General features: G+C 40.1%; 1 protein-coding gene across 2 annotated transcripts in view; it reads right to left on the bottom strand.

The window, feature by feature from the left end:
- Positions 1-1028: 1028 nt before the first annotated feature.
- The window catches only part of KCNB2 (potassium voltage-gated channel subfamily B member 2), a 401787-nt gene continuing 382085 nt past the window's right edge, over positions 1029-20730 (bottom strand). For both annotated transcript variants that reach the window (XM_009243863.4, XM_054561765.2), the window contains one exon: positions 1029-5169. In XM_009243863.4, the coding sequence (XP_009242138.3) occupies positions 3013-5169 (2157 nt within the window). In that variant the 3' untranslated portion in view covers positions 1029-3012. The remainder of the gene's footprint in view (positions 5170-20730) is intronic.

The raw sequence follows: 20730 nt of genomic DNA, 5'->3' as shown, positions 1-20730 counted from the left end.
CAAGGGGTGAGCGCTCTCAGCAGCAGAAACCTCCAGTGGCCCTCAGGGAACCAATCTCTGTTCCTGCCATTCATGCAGTGCATCTCAAACTGGGGATCTATTTTTCCAGGGGATACAAAAGACGTATTTAAAGTTATACAAGTATCCATTTTACTAGTTGGTAAATAATATAAAACATTATCTTTAAAATATTTAAACATATGGAATATATAAAATTATGAAGTAAAATGCAGCATTTACATGATTTTTTAGTGTAAAACATAAGACTCCAAAAGAACTCTGTGCTTGGGACATTCCCAGACCATTCCAGGCACACATGTTTATTCTCTGCGTTAGGTGCAGTTCATGGAAAAGGCTTAGGAAGTGCTACATAAGTGCATCCTGGGAGCCTTCAGTCCCCACACTGCTTCCTTGTGAAACACCAAAGTCAAAGATGTTTTTTAGAGGAGCATTTTCTTTCTTTCCTAGCTGAAGACTTTTGACTCAGAGGAACTAAGGAAAATGGAAGGATAAGCTTCCATGCGTTCTACTAGAAAATTCTCTAAAACTTAAAAATGTACCTTAGAATGAAGGGAAAAAAGATTTTGGGGAGGACGCTTCTAGGGAGGAATGTCTAGGATTCTTCGACTAGGCAAGCTTTCTAATATTAAACATTCTGGAGCAGTGTTCTCAGAAGAAGGCCTAACAGACATAGGAAACGTGGGCATCAGTCAACTCTTAGCGCATTAAGACAAGTCCACTTATACAGAAAGATGAATAAAAAGAGTTGAGATTCATCAATAAGAGATGTTCAAAAATAATTGCTTTATGAGGCTATGTAAATAAAATGATTTTCATAAATTATTTGCTATTCATCTAACAGCAGATACATACCTGTTTGACCTTGAAAAACTATAGATAGAAAATTCAAACACTCTATTTACAAAACTGATCAATATTTAGCTTTAGACACTGAAATAAGTATGAATAATGTAAATATCAACGATTAATGACCATAAACTATTAAAGGTTATGTTTTGAAACAAACATGAAAACCACTAAGAAATTCTAAGCACGGTGAAAAAAGAAATGTTTAAAATTATTTTTAGCAGTAGGTCTGCTTGTGTTTCAACTAAGATCAAAACGTGTTTTCTTATCTGAGATATAATGACCAGATTCTGTTAATAAAGAAATGTTTTTCTTTAAAGCCTTAAATAAGAGTCTAAATATTTGGGCTATTTTTTCCATTTAAAAATAAAATAAAATTTAGAATTTTTTCTTTAAACATGAATTGTGCTTTAAATTTGGCCCAGCATCTTCCTATTTCCCTGAATTTTACACATACACACACACACACACACAGACATGTACAAAGTGCATTAGGCTGAGGCAAAATCTGGACCTTCCTGGGAGGCCAAGGAATCATATCAAAGTCTTATGGGACCTTGGAAATAATTTTGTCTTGATTTTTACTGGGGCAAAACTGAGACCAAGAAAGGTTGTACGGGCTTGCCTAGAATCACACATCTGGTGATTGCAAATTTGGACCAGAGCCTTCATTCCTGTGAAGCAAAGTGAATTAAGATGACCTGGGTTCTAGCACAGACTTCACCAACAGGGCAATCTCTGGTCAGTGCCTTCACTGTTCTGGATTTCACTGCTCCCAGTCAAAAATGCTGAAAGTCATTTTGAACAAAGAGAGTCCCAACCACCCCCTGAAAAGGTTGGAAATGCAAGGGGGTGTTTCTAGTTGCTGTAATTACAGGAGGGTGTGACTGCCATCTGTGCTCTGGGTTCTGTAATTCATATCCTGCAAAAAGAACAACTTCCTCCCACACATTGCAGTGTCCCCCCACCTCGCATCCCATGTTGAGAAATATAGGGTGACCCATTACCACGCCTGGGCTCTTTTTGTAGTAACTCATTTCCCAGCCAACTCTATGAGTGGCGGTGGCAATCTCACTTAAATGACTCTGCTTTTAGTTTGTCAAGTCACTTTTTGGAATTTCCATTTTGGCATATCTGTATTCTATTTTTAGAACTTTAGTTAGAAAAGGTTATGTTATGTTGGATATAAGTGGAAAATACAGTCATCTTTAGGTGGCCAAATTTTTTAACAGAACTAATTTCCAAATTTAGACTGCCATTAAAAACATTTAATTATATGATATAACCTTTTTAGTAATTTCAGGTTTTTGAAAAATGCATTTCTGTAATTGGCTGTGGCATGATATAACTTATTGGCAAAATTTCAAATATTTTGATATCTGGTCATTAAATCTTGCCCATGTCTATGATTTATAAATGAACCACAAATGCCACAATTAAGCAGAAGCAAAAAAGTAAAATGCAGCCTATGAATTATATCACAAATAAATAAAAAATACTGTATTCCTTTAAACAAATGTACTTTTAAGAGCTTTATAACTCAAAGCAAGATATGCGAGATGGTTTAAGGAGAGGTTGCAATTTTGCAACAGGAAGTCTGTACAGCTCCTCCAGGCAGTAGCTGTGAAGGAAATACCTGTGTTTCAGAAACTTGTTTCCATGTGTTCATGACACTTTTGCATCCAGGCCCCATTATTTACAAAGTTATGCATTTTGCAAGCTCACAGTACCTTATTCCTCATAATTATGAATGCATGCAATGACATTTCATCCTTTCATGTGAAAATTCTAAGCTTCATTGTAAAATAAACGTTAAGACTTGAAAATCGGCCTATAATTTGAAATGAAAGGATCAAAAATGTCAGACATTGCAGAATACTGGTTCCTAATAGAGCTCTTTTTATTTGTTCACTGTTCTTCAGTCATTTTTGTTGGTTTGTTACAAAATGCAGTCTTGACTCTTTATTTAAACAGTACTTAAGCTAAACTGTTCATGCCATGCAAAAATAACATTTTATGCACTTTTTTGGGGAGGGCTTCCCATTTTTTTAGTTCACAGGCATTATTAACCGCATTTTTAAGAAACAAGTTTTTTTTTTGTTTGTTTTTTGTTTTTTTTTCCCAACTTATTGCTTTTGTAACTAGTCACATGCTGGTTTCACGTGTGGGACAATAACCTGTGTCTCCTGGGTTGGAATGAATTTCTGGGGCAAACAAGTGATTTTCCATCTTGCACCCTTCTTGACTACTGTCCTTTTTGACTTCACTCACAGCATGGTAAATGTCTTGCCTACAGTTGTGACCTGTGTCCTGCGGGGAGGAAGAGCCCATACTGCCCTCTTCTCTTAAAGGGTCTCTCCCATCACTAGGCTTATCTGCAAAGCAATTTGGGCTGGAGTCCACCTGCTTCTCCTCCCTTGCCCCTGGGAGCTCTAAGAAGTCTTCGTCTTCACCAGTATCTATTTCAGTGAAGCTCCTCCTCTCTCTTGAAGAGAAAGGGAACAGTTTCTGCTTGGGAAACCTGGGGGACAGCCCTTTGGAAGGTCCCTGACAAGGCGCTGAAACCTCAGTGCCCAGCAAGGGTCTGTCTCCCTGGGAGGGGGTTTCTTCTAAGAGGATGGTACTGATGTGCCGCGGGGTGGTGAGCGAAAAGTCAGCTGTTGTGACTGGCAGTGGCCTGGCTGTGCTGGGTGGGGTCTGTGGTGCACTGCCTCTATTTTCCTTAAAGTTCACTTTGAGGGATCTGGACTTTAGTGGGTTGCTGCCTTTTAGAGAGCTCTTAGGACTGTCGGTGGCATTGTCAGACTGCAAAGGACTATGTAGCCCACACTGGGAGCCACTGGCATCGAGGTTCACAGTTATGTCGACTGGGGCATACTCCAGCATGCCATCCCTGGCAGCAGGCCCTTTCTCTCTGCATAGAGTTAGAAACGGAGGGCCCCTAGCTCTTTGGTGCTCTTCTGTCCCTGGGAGGTCGGTTGGGAACTTCATCTGCAAGTGAGAGGCAGAGGGCGGCGGCAGCGGCGATCTCTCTGTCTCTGTGAAGTCAGTGGCACAGCTGGTGAAGCTGTCGATGCTGGAGGTGCTCTTCATGTCCACAATGACCTCGGTCTGTGCCACGGCCAGCTGCTCCTGTGGACACACCACTTCTTCCATTTCGATCTCTTCTTCATATGCAGATGGCCTCTCAGGCTTTTCTTGGCAGTCTGGGTTTGGGTGAGAATGAGGCTGTGTCTTAGTGATTTCATTGTATAGCATCTCCAGTTTCTGGGCACTCAGATGCTGTGGGCTGGAGGAAGATGTGTTGTTCAGCTGCTCGTGGGAGTCTTTTTGGCTAACCTCCTGGTACTTATTCTCGAAAGACTTGTTGGAGCTTGTTTCCGACAGAGCTTTCCTGGCCCACTTCCACCGGCTTGGTGACAGGTGATTATCGTCGGCGGAGTCCTTTGTGTTGGCGGACTCTCCGGCCTTCTCGACAGCCACATCTATCAGTTCCATACTTCGAGCGAAGGCATCTTTTAAATTCATAGAAACGATGCTTCCATTCCTTTTGGCCCGCTCAAGAGCTTCCCTCCTTTTAATTGCTTTCTCTTGGCGTTTCTGCTCCTTGTAAAACTCAGAAAAATTGTTCACAATAATTGGGATAGGAAGGGCAATAACCAGAACCCCAGCAATACAGCACAGGCCTCCCACAATTTTCCCTAGTAATGTTTTAGGGTAAATGTCACCATAGCCGACAGTGGTCATGGTGATGGTGGCCCACCAAAATGATGCAGGGATACTGGTGAACTTGGTAGCATCTTCATCCTTCTCAGCAAAAAATACCAGGCTGGAAAATATCATTATCCCCATGGCCAGAAACAATATCAACAAGCCCAATTCGTTGTAACTCCGCCTAAGGGTGAAACCCAGAGACTGCAGGCCTGTCGAATGCCTGGCGAGTTTCAGGATCCTGAGGATGCGCATGATTCGGAAGATCTGGACCACGCGCCTCACGTTTTGGAACTGCAGCACGCTCTTGTTGGACTCTGTGAGAAAAATGGTGACATAGTACGGCAAGATGGCCAGCAAATCAATGACGTTCAGTGGACCTTTGAAGAACTTCCATTTATTTGGTGAGGATAAGAATCGCAAAAGGTACTCCATGGTAAACCATGCAATACACACAGCCTCCACGTGTGCTAATTGGCGGTTGTCATTGAGTTGTCCAAATTCGTCCGTTTCCTGCAGCTCCGGCAGCGTGTTGAGAGACAAAGCAATGGTTGAAAGCACGATGAACAGGATAGACACGATGGCCAGGATCTGGAAAAGAGAAAAGTCCAAGTCAGCAAATCCTCTTAGTTGCTTAGGCAGCTAGGAGACAGATGGGTCGGTGATTCTTTAACTAATATGGAATGCTCCAAGTTCTTCCAAGAAGATTATAAGAAGGTAATTTTACAACTTAAAATTCCCTAACACAAATACTTCACTTAGAAGCCTAATGTATATTTAAATTCCATTCCCCCCTCCACATTCATTGTTCTTAGGAACATGTGTATGGGCATCCAACATTTGGATGAGGGCCACATATGGCTGGAATAGTTTTTGCGGGGAGTAATTATCTCTCCTCTCTTAGTTTTCTGTAATTTTTCTCTCTTAACCACCTGGTTTGTGTTTTGTTAAGGGAATTGTCTTACATGCCACGTAAGCTAGACAGAATTGATGATCACTAGGAATTTCATTCTACAATTAAAAATATAAACTCAGACCGACACCTGGAGAGAGAACATGGCACTCAGTACAACAATGCTTCTTCTAAGAACAGATACTATTCACGTGGCAAGCACTGACAACAGAACCAAGTCAGTATGGCCTTTGTCCTCAGATGTGTGGACTTCTGGCCAGCATCATGTGGAAAAGGAAGATTATATGCTAACTTCAAAGAGTGCAGGAAGGTTTCAAAAAGAAGAGTTTGAAGAACATCCGTGATGATTTCAGTGCAGGGCTGATATTCCAGGCGGCATGATGTCAGACATGGAAGGAAAGAGGAAGAGCTTAGAATGAAGTAAGGAGAGAACTAGTGACTGGGTTTTAGAGTCAGGCAGTCTGAGCTCTGACCCTGGCTTTACCACTTATTGGGTGTCCTTGGGCAAGTTATTTAACCTCTCTGTCTCAAAGTACAGATCTGTTGAATAAAGGCAACAATCATAGCTACTTCGCAGCTGTTATAAAAATTACATGGTACACAGACATCACTAAATAAATGAAATGACCCAGAACTGCAGTCTGGAAGGACAAGGGCCAAGGACAGTATGTGGGATATCTGTAAAGCCATATAGGACATAGATAGCCCAATTGGGGATTTTCTTACCAAATCCCAGTGTTCTAGATTTATGGGGCAAGCAGAAGGATGAAGATTTGAGGGTAAGGCAAAGGAAGCGCTTCTTTTCTTAAATTGTGTATTTAGTATACTCAATTCTTGGTGGAGAAGGAAACCTGTCTTACCTAGGTTAGGTCTGGCTTGGTTTCATCTGACCTTTGCCAGTGACCTTGGGAGGTGTCATTGGTTTCAGTTATCATATGTAGCTCTGAGAAAAATATTCTGAAATGACTGTTTCATTTAGAGATTGAGCATCTAGTAAACATTTCAAAGGGCAGTATTAGACATTTTGACACCACACAGCTCAGTACACATTAGATTGTTAAAAAATTAGTTTATCTCAGGACTTCTTACTTCTTCCTCCCTGCATTTTCTTCTTTTTAATCTCTCTAAATTAATTTCTCTACTTCTGGGTTATTCTCCTTTCACTTCCTCCTTTCTCCTCTTATGTCTCCTCCACTTTTTTTTTTTTTTTTTTTTTTTTGCGGGGGGGTGAAGGGGGAAAGGCCTTGCTCTGTCATCCAGGCTGGAGTGCAGTGGTGCAATCTCAGCTCACTAGCTCACTGCAACCTCTGCCTCCCAGGCTCAAGTGATACTCTGGTCTTGATCTCAGCCACCTGAGTAGCTGGGACTACAGGTATGCACCACCATGCCCAGCTAATTTTTTTTTGTATTTTTAGTAGATACGGGGTTTTGCCCTGCTGCCCAGGCTGGTCTTGTGATCCACCTGCCTCGGCCTCCCAAAGTGCTGGGAGCCACTGTGCCTGGGCCCTTTATATCTTTCATTGTTGTCTTCTTCCTCTTGTTCCAGCTTCCATCTTTCCTCCTTAAATTGCTATAAAGTGAAACAATAGTATAATGCATTTCAGAATGTGTTGTAGAGTAAATAAAGATTTATGGACCTTTAACTTAAAGTGCAGTGTTTTATTATTAGTGTTTTATACTTTTTTTTTCTTAGAACTAGGTTAAATACTTTCTACTTGAGAGTACTTCAGAATTTTCTTTAAAAATATGGATCAGTGAATCACAATAGAAAAATAAAGGTCCTCTTTAACTCCTCTAAGAGGCTGTCAAGGCTAAAGTTAGAAACTCCCTTGAGAAGGTTTAGATAAATCCCTGGCTAATAGATTCAGATAGTTTTAAAGGCAAGTTGGGAATGCTCACCTTGAATCCCTACCCTCAGAAGCCAATGGCAGGGTAACATGTACAATATTCTGCCACTAAAATATTCCTGAAAAATCAATGGTCAGATCCCATCCATTCCTATGCTCTTATCATAAGGAACCAAGATATTTTTTTGGGAGGTTACACAGTTGCTAATACATCTTTGGGCATTTTAAGTATTGGGATTACTGCCATTCTTCTTGTACTGACAATCAATACTCTAGATTTTCCATATCTAATCTGTTCATTTGTTAATTTTGAATGCATTTTACTGATGTGTGTTTATCACTTCAAAGAGAGGAGAGAAGTAGAAATGCAAATTAATCCATTCTATTGTCTTCCACCTTTTGGCAAAGGATAAAGTGAAAGGTCCGAGGGGACCTTCAGTCCTTGATTCCACAATTAGAGCTAGACTGTAGGTCGCTTTACTTCTGCAGCTAATTTTGGGAAATGATCATGAAACATAGTAGAGTCCTGCTGTAGTCTATTGTCTAGTTGACCACAGCTTAACAAATATGACCACTTTAACACTTGGAAATTTAGCATATGCACAACAGGACTTAGGGCACATTCTTGAAGACAAACAGTTACTAAAGGAAAAACTAATCATTCAAGCCCTTAGCCATTCCACATTCACGTTAAAGAGAACCACAGGTACTGAAGTGCATTATTATCTGTCTCATGTTGAAATTCAATTTGTCAAAACCCATTTGCTCTCAGTTTAGAGGAAGGACTTATTTTAAACATCTTATGAAGCTTGGAGTTCTCCCAGAAAGACAGCACTTTAGATAAATGATTCAATAAATACCAAGGTGATGTGTGGTGCAATGAGCCAAATGCAAGTTTATTGTTTTATTGTAGAGTTTTTTTTAACACAATAAATATAATAAATGTGAAATTTTGCTTTAAGTTTGAGGATGCACTTCAAAACATGAATATTTACTTTATAGCAAGCTCTTATGGCACTTATGTGGCAAGTCAGGTCTCACTAACGCAGGCCTCCACAACAATTGTTTCAGCACTGACTGAGTGGTTAAGTTATATACTAAAAGCTGAAAGAGCCAATGTCCTTATATAAAGGTTGGAGTGTAACAAAAGCCCAGCAAGAGTTTTGCCCAGGCCTTTCCTGGGCCTTGAAGCATGACAAGATAATGAAGGAATTCTTAACAGGACCTGTTTAGGATTAAACAAGTTTTATCGGGGGTCTAAGGAAACTCCCCAGGTCTCCACAAACAAGTTTTTTGGAGGTCTGAAGGAACTCCCCAAACTTCTGTGATTTAGCAGGAGACAAGGGTAACCACCCCAGTACCTGGACCCATTTAGATTAGGCAAATTTACTGAGGCTCCAGAAGAAGGTCTTCAGGACTCAGGCCTTTGTTATAGATTAAAAGAAGTTAATCACTTATGTCTTTAGATGAATGCACACTTACACATAGACATATAGCTTAGAAGGTATATAAGCTCTGAAAACTTTGTAATTTTGAGTGGTCTGGGGATAATTTCCAGGCCTTCTCCCCATAACTGGTTACAGAAATAAACTCTCTCCTTTCCCAGTTCCTCTGCGTTTCATTATTGGGCCATGAGAATAAGCAGCCTCACCCTTGGTTTGGTCCAGGAACACTTAGGTATTGCTTCACTTACCACAACCATTCACAGGTTAGAATCTCACTGTCTCAGGTGTTTTTTTTTTGTTTGTTTTTGAGACAGTGTCTGGCTCTGTTGCCCAGGCTGGAGTGCAGTGGCACGATCTTGGCTCACTGCAAACTCTACCTCCCAGACACAAGCGATTCTTGTGCTTCAGCCTCCCAAGTAGCTGGGAATACAGGTGTGCACCACCATGCCCAGCTAATTTTTGTATTTTTAGTAGCGACAGCATTTCACCACGTTGGCCAGGCTGGTCTCAAATGCCTGGCCTCAAGTTGATCCACCCACCTTGGCCTCTCAAAGTGGTGGGATTACAGGCATAAGTCACCACGCCCCACCTGCCTCAGGTTTTTAATCTCTTTCACCTCCAACAACTGACCTCTAGAGCTGGCAGGAGTGAACTATTTCAGCTCTAGCAAAAAGAATTATGTGCAAAAATCACAAGCATTCTTATACACCAATAACAGACAAACAGAGAGCCAAATCATGAGTGAACTCCCATTCACAACTGCTTCAAAGAGTATTAAAATACCTAGGAATCCAACTTACAAGGGACGTGAAGGACCTCTTCAAGGAGAACTATAAACCACTGCTCAATGAAATAAAAGAGGATACAAACAAATGGAAGAACATTCCATGCTCATGGATAGGAAGAATCAATATCGTGAAAATGGCCATACTGCCCAAGGTAATTTATAGACTCAATGTCATCCCCATCAAGCTACCAATGACTTTCTTCACAGAATTGGAAAAAACTACCTTAAAGTTCATATGGAACCAAAAAAGAGCCCCCATTGCCAAGTCAATCCTAAGCCAAAAGAACAAAGCTGGAGGCATCACGCTACCTGACTTCAAACTATGCTACAAGTCTACAGTAACCAAAACAGCATGGTACTGGTACCAAAACAGAGATATAGACCAATGGAACAGAACAGAGCCCTCCGAAATAATACCACACATCTACAACTATCTGATCTTTGACAAACCTGACAAAAACAAGAAATGGGGAAAGGATTCCCTATTTAACAAATGGTGCTGGGAAAACTGGCTAGCCATATGTAGAAAGCTGAAACCTTATACAAAAATTAATTCAAGATGGATTAAAGACTTAAATGTTTTAGACCTAAAACCATAAAAACCCTAGAAGAAAACCTAGGCAATACCATTCAGGACATAGGCATGGGCAAGGACTTCATGTCTAAAACACCAAAAGCAATGGCAACAAAAGCCAAAACTGACAAATGGGATCTAATTAAACTAAAGAGCTTCTGCACAGCAAAAGAAACTACCATCAGAGTGAACAGGCAACCTACAGAATGAAAGAAAATTTTTGCAATCTACTCATCTGACAAAGGGCTAATATCCAGAATCTACAAAGAACTCAAATAAATTTACAAGAAAAAAACAAACAACCCCATCAACAAGTGGGTGAAGGATATGAACAGACACTTCTCAAAAGAAGACATTTATGCAGCCAACAGACACATGAAAAAATTCTCATCATCACTGGCCATCAGAGAAATGCAAATCAAAACCACAATGAGATACCATCTCACACCAGTTAGAATGGCGATCATTAAAAAGTCAGGAAACAACAGGTGCTGGAGAGGATGTGGAGAAATAGGAACACTTTTACACTGTTGGTGGGACTGTAAACTAGTTCAACCATTGTGGAAGTCAGTGTGGTGATTCCTCAGGGATCTAGAACTAGAAATACCATTTGACCCAGCCATCCCATTACTGGGTATATACCCAAAGGATTATGAATCATGCTGCTATAAAGACACATGCACACGTATGTTTATTGTGGCACTATTCACAATAGCAAAGACCTGGAACCAACCCAAATGTCCAACAATGATAGACTGGATTAAGAAAATGTGGCACATATACACCATGGAATACTATGCAGCCATAAAAAATGATGAGTTCATGTCCTTTGTAGGGACATGGATGAAGCTGGAAACCATCATTCTCAGCAAACTATCACAAGGACAAAAAACCAAACATCGCATGTTCTCATTCATAGGTGGGAATTGAACAATGAGAACACTTGGACACAGGAAGGGGGACATCACACACTGGGGCCTGTGGTGGGGTTGGGGGAGGGGGGAGGGATAGCATTAGGAGATATACCTAATGTAAATGTCGAGTTAACGGGTGCAGCACACCAACATGGTACATGTATACATATGTAACAAATCTGCACGTTGTGCACATGTACCCTAGAACTTAAAGTATAATAATAAAAAAAGAAAGAAAAAAAAACAATTATGTGTGTATATGGCCAGGGAAGTGGAGATTCCAAACAATCAACCGCGAGATATTGGTTAAACCCTTTGGAAATTTGGATTAGGTCATCTGCAAGGTCACGTAACCTCTAACATTTGGTGATTCTCTGTCTAAACTAAAACATCTAACTAATTCCAGTCATGTCTGTCAACCAAACCCAGGATAAGTCACAGTTGATGCTGTCATTTTAGTTGAACGTCCAAAGTAAATTTTTGTTACATAATGAATAAAACATTCAAAAGAGAAGACTGAAAAATATTGCGCTGTGTATGTTCTAAGCATTTAGTTACTGGGAATAGACATTCTTTCTGGATACAACCTTTTTTCCCCCTTGAATCACCTGGATGATTACGTTATTTCTTCACTTAGACACAGACATTCACAGGATCACAGGGAGTTCAGAAGAGGGCTCCCAGCACTCACATTAGTAGGGACCAACATTGGTTGTATTGATTTCTGTTTGTGGGAGGAAGGAAAGCAGCCGGAGACTTGCCTCAATTGAACTAGCTTGTTGATTTTAGTCCTTTGAAGATAATGGACGTTTTGTGGTGGAAAGAAGCACAGGACCAGCAATTCAAACACATGGTTCTACCTCCGCTTGCTGCATGCACAAGCCAGGTCCCTCTCTGAGCTTCTGTTCTCTCATCTGCAAAATGAGGTGCCTCATGCTTGCCTCGGCTGCCTCAGAGGGTTATTAAGGCTCAAACTGGATCATGCACATGAAAGCATCCTGCCAAGTGCAGAATGTGGTAAGTGTAAGAAATACTGGAGATGTGTTTGGAAAATGCCTTTAGCCAGCATTGGGAAACAATAAAAAAAAAAACTGTTTATCTCCCAGTTAAATACGATTCCAGAACTATTTAGTGCTCATTTTTAACATTTTCAAACACATTCACTTAAGCAATGGTTTGCATGACAAACCTAGACAATTGAATCTTTTTTTCCTTAGGACTGAACTATCTAGTTTGCCAATGTTTATTAAAGAGTTAAACTGAGGTTTCTCCAGGTGAACTTGACGTGTCTCATGTCTTAAAATATGTTTTTTATAAAACTGTATGTGTGTGCGTGTGTGTGTGTGTTCCATGTAATCGAAAGTAAAGCCCCACAGGAAAGTAATAAAAGGTCATAAAAATGTAAACTTAAGAATGCTGTATATTCCATTTAATAAATGTATATTTGCAAACATAATTTGTTAAACTACCACATACACATACATACAACATCTTAGATATGTGGAGATCTAGAACAAAATAAGAAAGTGGAGGTGGCTCATGCCTTAACCCCAGCACTTTGGGAGGCCAAGGCGTACAGATCACTTGAGGTGAGGAGTTCGAGACCAGCCTGGCCATCATGGTGAAAACTTGTCTCTGCCAAAAAATAAAAAAAATTAGTCAGGTGTGGTTATGTGTGCCTGTAGTCCCAGCTACTTGGGAGGCTGAAGCACGAGAATCACTTGAACCCAGGAGACGGAGATTGCTGTGAGCTGAGATTGCATCACCGTACTCCAGCCTGGGTGACAGAGGAAGACTCTGTCTCAAAAAAAAAAGAAAGAAAGTGGAAAGAAGTCCTCACTTTTCTCCTTATCAGTTTTCTAGCTCTTTGAAAGGATAATTCATGAAAACCTGAGGGAGAAAAAACAGATTTTGAATACTTGGAGTGTTCTGAATTTTTACACCAGAGTATTTATGGCTCTATTCAGATTCTATAACACTCTTCTTTTTCCTGTTGGAAAAGTGTTTTATTTGGTCTCAGGATAGTGCTAATCATAAATCTTTTTTGAGAGGGAGGCCTTAAAGGATTCATGGAGGTTTCTACACAGAAAAGGGATAAAGGGCATTACAGACTAAGGAAAACGGTGGGCAAAGGCTTTGAAGCCCAAAAGATGATGGTTTGCTCAGAAAATTCCAAGTACTTTGGTGTGGCTGGGGGCATCCATAAAGAGGTATGACACATAGGGGTTTGTGATTATTTCAGAACTGCTGCATATAAGGGTATAGGCTGTAAACTGGTCAATTCCAGAAAGAACCCATCAGGAGATTATAATGTGAATGATACCTCTATCTTTTGTGCAGTGCACAACTTGCACAACCAATTGTGAGAGCCTTGATTTCAGAGAACTGAGTAGTGTGGTGTGGTTGAATGCAGGTAGAGGCACAGAAAAGAGTGGGAGGCCAGTGCAGTGGCTCACACCTGTAATCCCAGCACTTTGGGAGGCCAAGGCTGGTGGGTCATCTGTGGTCAGGAGTTCAATACCAGCCTGATCAACACAGTGAAACCCCATCTCTACTAAAAATACAAAAATTAGCCAGGCATTGTGTCATGTGCCTGTAATCCCATCTACTCAGGAGGCTGAGGCAGGAGAATCACTTGAACCTGGGAGTTGGAGGTTGTAGTGAGCCAAGATCACACCACTGCACTCCAGCCTGAGCGACACAGAAAGATTCCATCTTAAAAGAAAAAAAAAAAAAGAAAGAAAAGAAAAGAGTGGGGGTGAGACATTTCTGGAGAGTTGGATGATGGACAAATTCTGAAGGGCACTCGGTGTAGTGATGAAGAGTTTGATGCGCCTCCTTCTATAGACCAGTTTTCCTCAAGGTGTGGTCCCCAGAACAACAGCATCAGGCCAGCAGCACTGGCTTTATGTGGTAACTTGCTGGAAAGGCTAATTCTCCGGCCCCACTCCATGCCTCCTGGATCAGAAACTCCAGGGAAAGTCCCAGCAATCTGTGTTTTAACAAGTTCTCCAGGTGATTCTGATGCTTGCCAAAGCTTGAGGACGCTGCTGTAAGGAGTAAAAGCCACTCAAGGAATTCAGGCAAGGCAAAGCTATGCTCAGATTTGCATTTCACAAAGATTACTGACTGCAATGCATAGGACTGATGGGGGGCGCAGAGTGCAGCTGAAGATAAGACAATACATTTTTAATGCCATGGCAGCAGCAAAGGGAAAGAAGGGGATACATTATACAAATATATATGAAGTAGAATCTCGACCCTGCTTGCTATGAAGATAGAAGGATCTAGGACTTCCCACGTTTATGATAAAATTTACCAGGAATATTGAGTAGCTCCAACAAATCTCCACTATTATCTTATAGATGTAGAAAGAGAGTGATCCTTGACTTAAATCATCATTTATCTTTCCAAATAATATTTCCTTATGTTAAGAAAAGCTAATGGATGCTGGGCTTAATATCTAAGTCATGGGATGATCTGTGCAGCAAACCACCATGGCACACGTTTACCTGTGTAACAAACATGCATATCCTACACATGTATCCCTGAACTTAAAATAAAAGTTGGATATAAAAAAAAGAAATGATAAAATGAAAATAATAAATGTGAACACATTTTAACTAGATTTTATAAGTTGAGAGCAAGATAAATAAAGTTTATGTGTTCTGGAAAAAATATTTCCTCATGTTAAAGAGTATTCTAATAAGAACTTTAGGCCATGAAATTTCTCTTAGAGTTAAACATTTCTTTCTCTTTTTCCTTCAACGTTTATTTTAAGTTGTTGGGTACATGTGCAGGATGTGCAGATTTGTTACATAGGTAAATGTGGTTTGCTGCACAGATCAACCCATTACCTAGGTATTAAGCCCAGCATCCCTTAGCTATTTTTCCTGATGCTCTCCCTCCCCCAACTCCCAGCCCTGACAGGCCCCAGTGTGTGTTGTTCCCCACAATATGTCCATGTGTTCTCATCGTTCAGCTCCTACTCATAAGTAAGAACATGTGGTGTTTGTTTTTTTGTTCCTAAGTTACTTTGCTGAGGATAACGGCTTCCAGCTCCATCCATGTCCCTGCAAAGGACATGATCTGGTTCCTTTTTATGGCTGCATAGTATTCCATGGTGTATATGTACCACATTTTCTTTATCCAGTCTATCACCATTGATGGGCATTTGGGTTGATTCCATGTCTTTGCTACTGTGAATAGTGCTGCCATGAATATACTTGTGCATGTATTTTTACAATAGAATGATTTATATTACTTTGCGTATAAACCCAGTAATGGGATTACTGGATCAAATAGTATTTCTGCCTCTAGATCTTTGAGGAATCGCCACATTGCCTTCCACAATGGTTGAACTAATTTCCATGCCCACCAACAGTGTGAAAGCATTCCCTTTTCTCCACAATTTTGCCAGCTTGGTATCTCATTGTGGTTTTGATTTGCATTTCTTTAATGATCAGTGATGTTGAGCTTTTTCTCCATATGTTTAAACATTCCTCTTTTAAACAACAGTTCATTGGTACATGAGAAAATGATGAGATAAATACTATATTATTTACCAGACCTTTCTTCTTTTATAAAATTTTATCTTAAGTGTACATTCTGAAATCACACAGGGAGAAGACCAGTTTAAGGACCTATTTATACTAGCTGTCCCCTGAAAGCATACTCATTTGTTGAATTATTTCTCTGCCACTCCAACTTCCAATTTCTGCAAGGAAGTCTTCTAAATTTCCAGAATTAAAGTGCCATTAAAAGCTGGCTTTGTTCCTTGGACACCTAGTCGGCTTCATCATCTCATCTATCACCATTAACAGAGAATTGCAGGGATTTATTTCCACCATTATCCCCACATCTAAAGACCATGTCCCAGCAGCTTGAAGGAAAGAAAAAACAAAAGCCATAATGCAATCATTTTTCCTTTTAATGAATCTCTGCAGTAAACCTCTTTTGAAAAGCACTTTTGGGGTCAGCATCATTAAGACCACATTACACAATGCCAGAAAATAGAATATATGGATGGTCATGCTGAAATGGAGTGGCTCTGCCAAGGGAAAGTCAGATGGGAGCCAAATCCAGCCGTGACTGCAGAGGGCTTGCGTGATCCACTTTATATCTGCTGTTATGGGAGGCTGCTATGCGTTCCAGGGCCCTATGAACAGTAGTGTCTCACTGAATCTTCTGTTGCAAGCATGACAGGTGTTCTTCCTGTCATGAAGCTAAGCATCACAGACAAGGGCCTTTCATTGAGTCTTATTTAGCCTATTTGGGCAGCAACCACCAAGGACTCATAATTTGAATGGGCCCAAGCACTTCTGTATTTATTAGAGACTGAGGAGGTGTTTATTGGGCAGAGAAGCCCTGTTTTTTATAGCTGTCTGATGTGGACATTTTCTGCAATCACATAGACACATTCTATTGTCTGCTCCTGGGTTCTGTTATGAGGGCTGCATAAGGCCTTGCCATTCAAAATGTGGTTCTTCAATCTTTAGCATCATCTGGGAACAGATTAGAAATGCAGAATCTCAGGCCCCACCCCAGGCCCACTGAATCAGAATCTGCATTTTAGCAAGATTCTCAAATGATTCATATGTGCATTTAAATTTGAGAGGCACTGACCTCAGACATAAATGCATGCCACTTAAAAAAAATCATAATTGGAGGTTCTCCCATACAGTTTTAACCAGCGGATCTCGGTTCTGGGGACAGGAGTGGATTCTCATGGGCTATGGGGCTTTTCAACACTGTTTAGAGGTTCTGGGATGGGTGGGTGTAGTTAGCTAGAAAAAAACCTTGGAGATGATGCTGAAGTGGTCTCTAATTCCACTCTGACCTCCTCTCCCAGCCTGTGCTTGACAGCCATTGCTTTAAACACTTTCACATAACACAATTCAACTTGGTAGTTGAAAGAATGCTGGATTTTGAGTCAGATGACTTGACCCTCATCCTGGTTCTCTACTACTGAATTAATTGCATGACCTGAGTCAAGACACGGAGCCTGTTTCTTCATGCATAGACTGGTGCTAGTCATGACAATTACGTTTACAGTAGTAGGGTGTAGTGCTGAAATGATATAATGCATGTGAAGATGTTTTGGAAGTTAGATATTTCAGTATAAATGCCAATTTTTAATGATAATTAACTACATTTTTAAAATAAATGAACTAAAGAGTTTGGGCAGAATTATTAACTACTATATAATGTTAGGGGTAGAAGAACTTTATCCTTATTACGTCCTGTTTGACATTAGTGCCTCCTTTCTTATGTAATTGCCAGTTAGCCCATTTCTGTGCATGTTGCTGACTGATTTCAATAAGTTTGGTAGAGATAAATATATAGTCTGTAAACCAAAAATAAAATTCTAAGCCCCCCAACCAATTGAATGGACCACCCCCACTCCTTGACTAAGGGCATTCTAAATTAACCTGAAAAGCTATTTCAGGCCATGATGGGAAGTGGGGGTTGGACATGCCTCATTATGCGCTCCACCCTTTGGAATTCAGGGACAGCTGACCAGCATATAACATTAAAGCAGAGACCTTAAGACTGACAAAGCAGACTCTGCAGCAGTAACATACCAACATGACAGATAGCAGGCCCTAAAATAAATCTAAGTATTTTACCCCAAAACATATATCTTTGGCATATTTTGAAATGGCCTTACAAAACCATCTTTTGTAGGTAAAATCTGCATTGTGTAGAGAATTCCTTTCCATTTCTAGGTCTCCCCCCCAAACCCCCTTATCCAGGAGAGAATTAACCAAGGGTCAGGAAACTTTTTAAGTCTGATAAGAAACACAATCTATTCTTTCTGAAGCCTTCTACCTGAAGGCTTCATCTGCATAATAAAAACCTTCCTCTCCACAACCCTTTATCTTAACCCAGACAGTCCCTTCTATTGATTCCAGGCTTTTAGACAAACTCTTTCAACCAACTGGCAATCAGGAAATCTTTGAATCCACCTATGACCTGGAAGCTCCCCCCATCCCCCAACCTCCACTGCCTGAGTTGTCCTGCCTTTCCAGACAAAAACCAATGTACATCTTACATATATTGTTTGATTCAAGTCTTATGTCTCCCTAAAAACATATAAAACCAAGCTGTAGCCCAACCACCTTGGGCACCCATTATCAGGACCTCCTGAGGCTGTGCCATGGGCATGTCCTTAACCTTGACAAAATAAGCTTCTAAATTGATTGAGACCTGTTTCAGATCCTTTTTGGTTTACAGATCCCTTTGGGAAATCAGGATACTGGGTTGAATAGCGTAATGGTCTGAATGCTTACGTCCCTCCAAGGTAGTGTGTTGACACTTAATCCACAATGAAATAATACTAAGAGGTGGGGCCTTTTGGGAAGTGATTGAGACAGAGAGGGTCTACACTCATGAATGGAATTTGTGCCCTCATAAGAGAGGCTGAAGAGAGCATTCCTGCCTTTTCCACCATGTGAGGACACATCAATGATGCTCCATCTTTGAAGCAAAAAGTGAGCCCTTACCAGACCCTGAATCTTCTGGAGTATTCATCATAGAATTTCCAGCCTTCAGAACTGAGAAATTAATTTCCATTGTTTATAAATTACACAGTCTAAGGTATTTTGTTATAGCAGCAGGAATGGACTAAGGCAAATGGCATCTCTCCAGAATTCTTGTACATCCAAAAGCTCAGAGTGTGATCTTATTTGGAAACGGGGTCTTTGCAGATGTCATTAGTTATGACAAGGTCATATTCAATTAGGATGGGCCCTAAATCCAACGACCAGTGCCCTTATAAGAAGGCCATGAGAGACACAGAGAGGCCCACAGAGGGCAGATAGCCATGTAACAACAGAGGCAGAGATTGGAGTGGTATTGCTACAAGCCAGGATTGTCAGCAACCAGCAAAATCTAGAAAAAGACAAGGAAGAATTCTTTTCTAGCACATTCAGAAGAAGCACAGCCCTGTCCATACCTTGGTTTTAGACTTCCAGCTTCCAGAACTGTGATAGAGTACCTTTCTTAGCCCGAGGAAATGAATATGGCCAGGTTATATCATTCAGTGAGAAGGTCCAGACTTTAATGAGAGATAGAGCTAAGAACACTCACAGAGCCATTTCATACATTCCTTTCAAAAGTAAATCTAATGTCATTTCAAAAGGAGAGGAAAGTCATAGGGGTTTGGAACCTTAGTCAGCAGGAAAACCAGTTTAATTTGGAGAAACTAAGTTGTATTTACTGCTGGAAGTAAATAGTTACGATTTGTTAAATAGGTAATTAACACCTGCATTCTAAACCACAGCCCAGGACAAGTTAGAACATGTGGTCCCAGAAGCTGTAAAAATCACTTACATCAGTGGAATGCGGGAGAAATATAAATAAGGAAATACTACAAAATAACATATTAAAACAGTTAGGTTAGCAACAAGAAATTTCTTTGATGTTAGGAAATTTAAAAACCAATTTTTAAAACACTTCCTCTAGTGGTAGTTTGTAAGTTAAAGGCGCTAAGGACTTCTCATCCTGTTGTCTAGATAAACCCATGTTTATATCCGAAACACCAGTAAGTTTAACTATGTACCATACCTCATCTCTCTGCTATTCAGCTCCTAGTAAAAGCAGGTCCTGCTGAAACGTGGTGGCAGTTACCTATGTGTGGCTCATCAGAATAGCATTTTTTCACATTGTGGGTAGCAATCCATTGGTGGGTTATAAATCAATTTAATAGTCTTAATCAGCATTTTTTAAAAAAAGTAGAATAGAACAGATGAGAGTAGAACAGAAAATATAAGAAAGGGTAAACAGTGTTTGTAAAATATTTGTTGATGTTTGCATGTGTATACTAAGCCATATTCCTACCCCAAATGATGATAATAATAGTAATTATTATATTAAATTATAATAATTATTACACTTTGATGATTCATATGAAGGTAACATGATCCCAATGTTTCTCAAGCTGAACTTTGGATAATTTCACTCAATAAGAGAGAAGGTAGCCTACCTTCCACGCTCTGCAAAAAGGGACAGAACTCTCGCTCTTTTGACATAACTTTAGCTTAGGACTTCTACAACTTATCTACCTGTTATACCCCTGTGTATACCTTATCTACAACTTATTTATATGTGCATAGCTTCTGCGTTATGGTCCTATTGGTCCTTTCTTAGTTCTAACATTTGTATTTTTGATCTTTTATTTATTGCTTTTTGTATTCTGTTGTTATTTGGGTTTTGAATAAAGTAGTTTACTTCATAATATTTCCTAGGATATAAGTTGGGTTGATACATTTTCATTAATCACTAGCAAAGCTACTTAGTACTTAAATCTTCATCATAAGAAAATGCCATATCTTAAATTACACCTGGTCTTTAGTGCTATATTAGGACAGTATTTTTGTTATTACTTTATATTTTGAGACAGTGTCTGGCTCTGTTACCCAGGCTGGAGTGTGGTGGCATAATCAAGGGTCACTGTCACCTCCACCTTCTGGGCTCAAGCCATCCTCCCACCTCAGCCTCAGTATCCTGAGTAGCTGGGACTACAGGTGCACACCACCATGGCCAGCTAATATATATATATATGTGTGTATATATATATATATATATACATACACATATATATATATATATATACATACACATATATATATATATATATATACATACACATATATATATATTTTGTAGAGA

This window comes from Pongo abelii, chromosome 7 (genome assembly GCF_028885655.2).
Source record: "Pongo abelii isolate AG06213 chromosome 7, NHGRI_mPonAbe1-v2.0_pri, whole genome shotgun sequence".
Classification (NCBI taxonomy): Eukaryota; Metazoa; Chordata; class Mammalia; order Primates; family Hominidae; genus Pongo; species Pongo abelii.
This window is presented reverse-complemented; position numbering and strand designations above follow the sequence as displayed.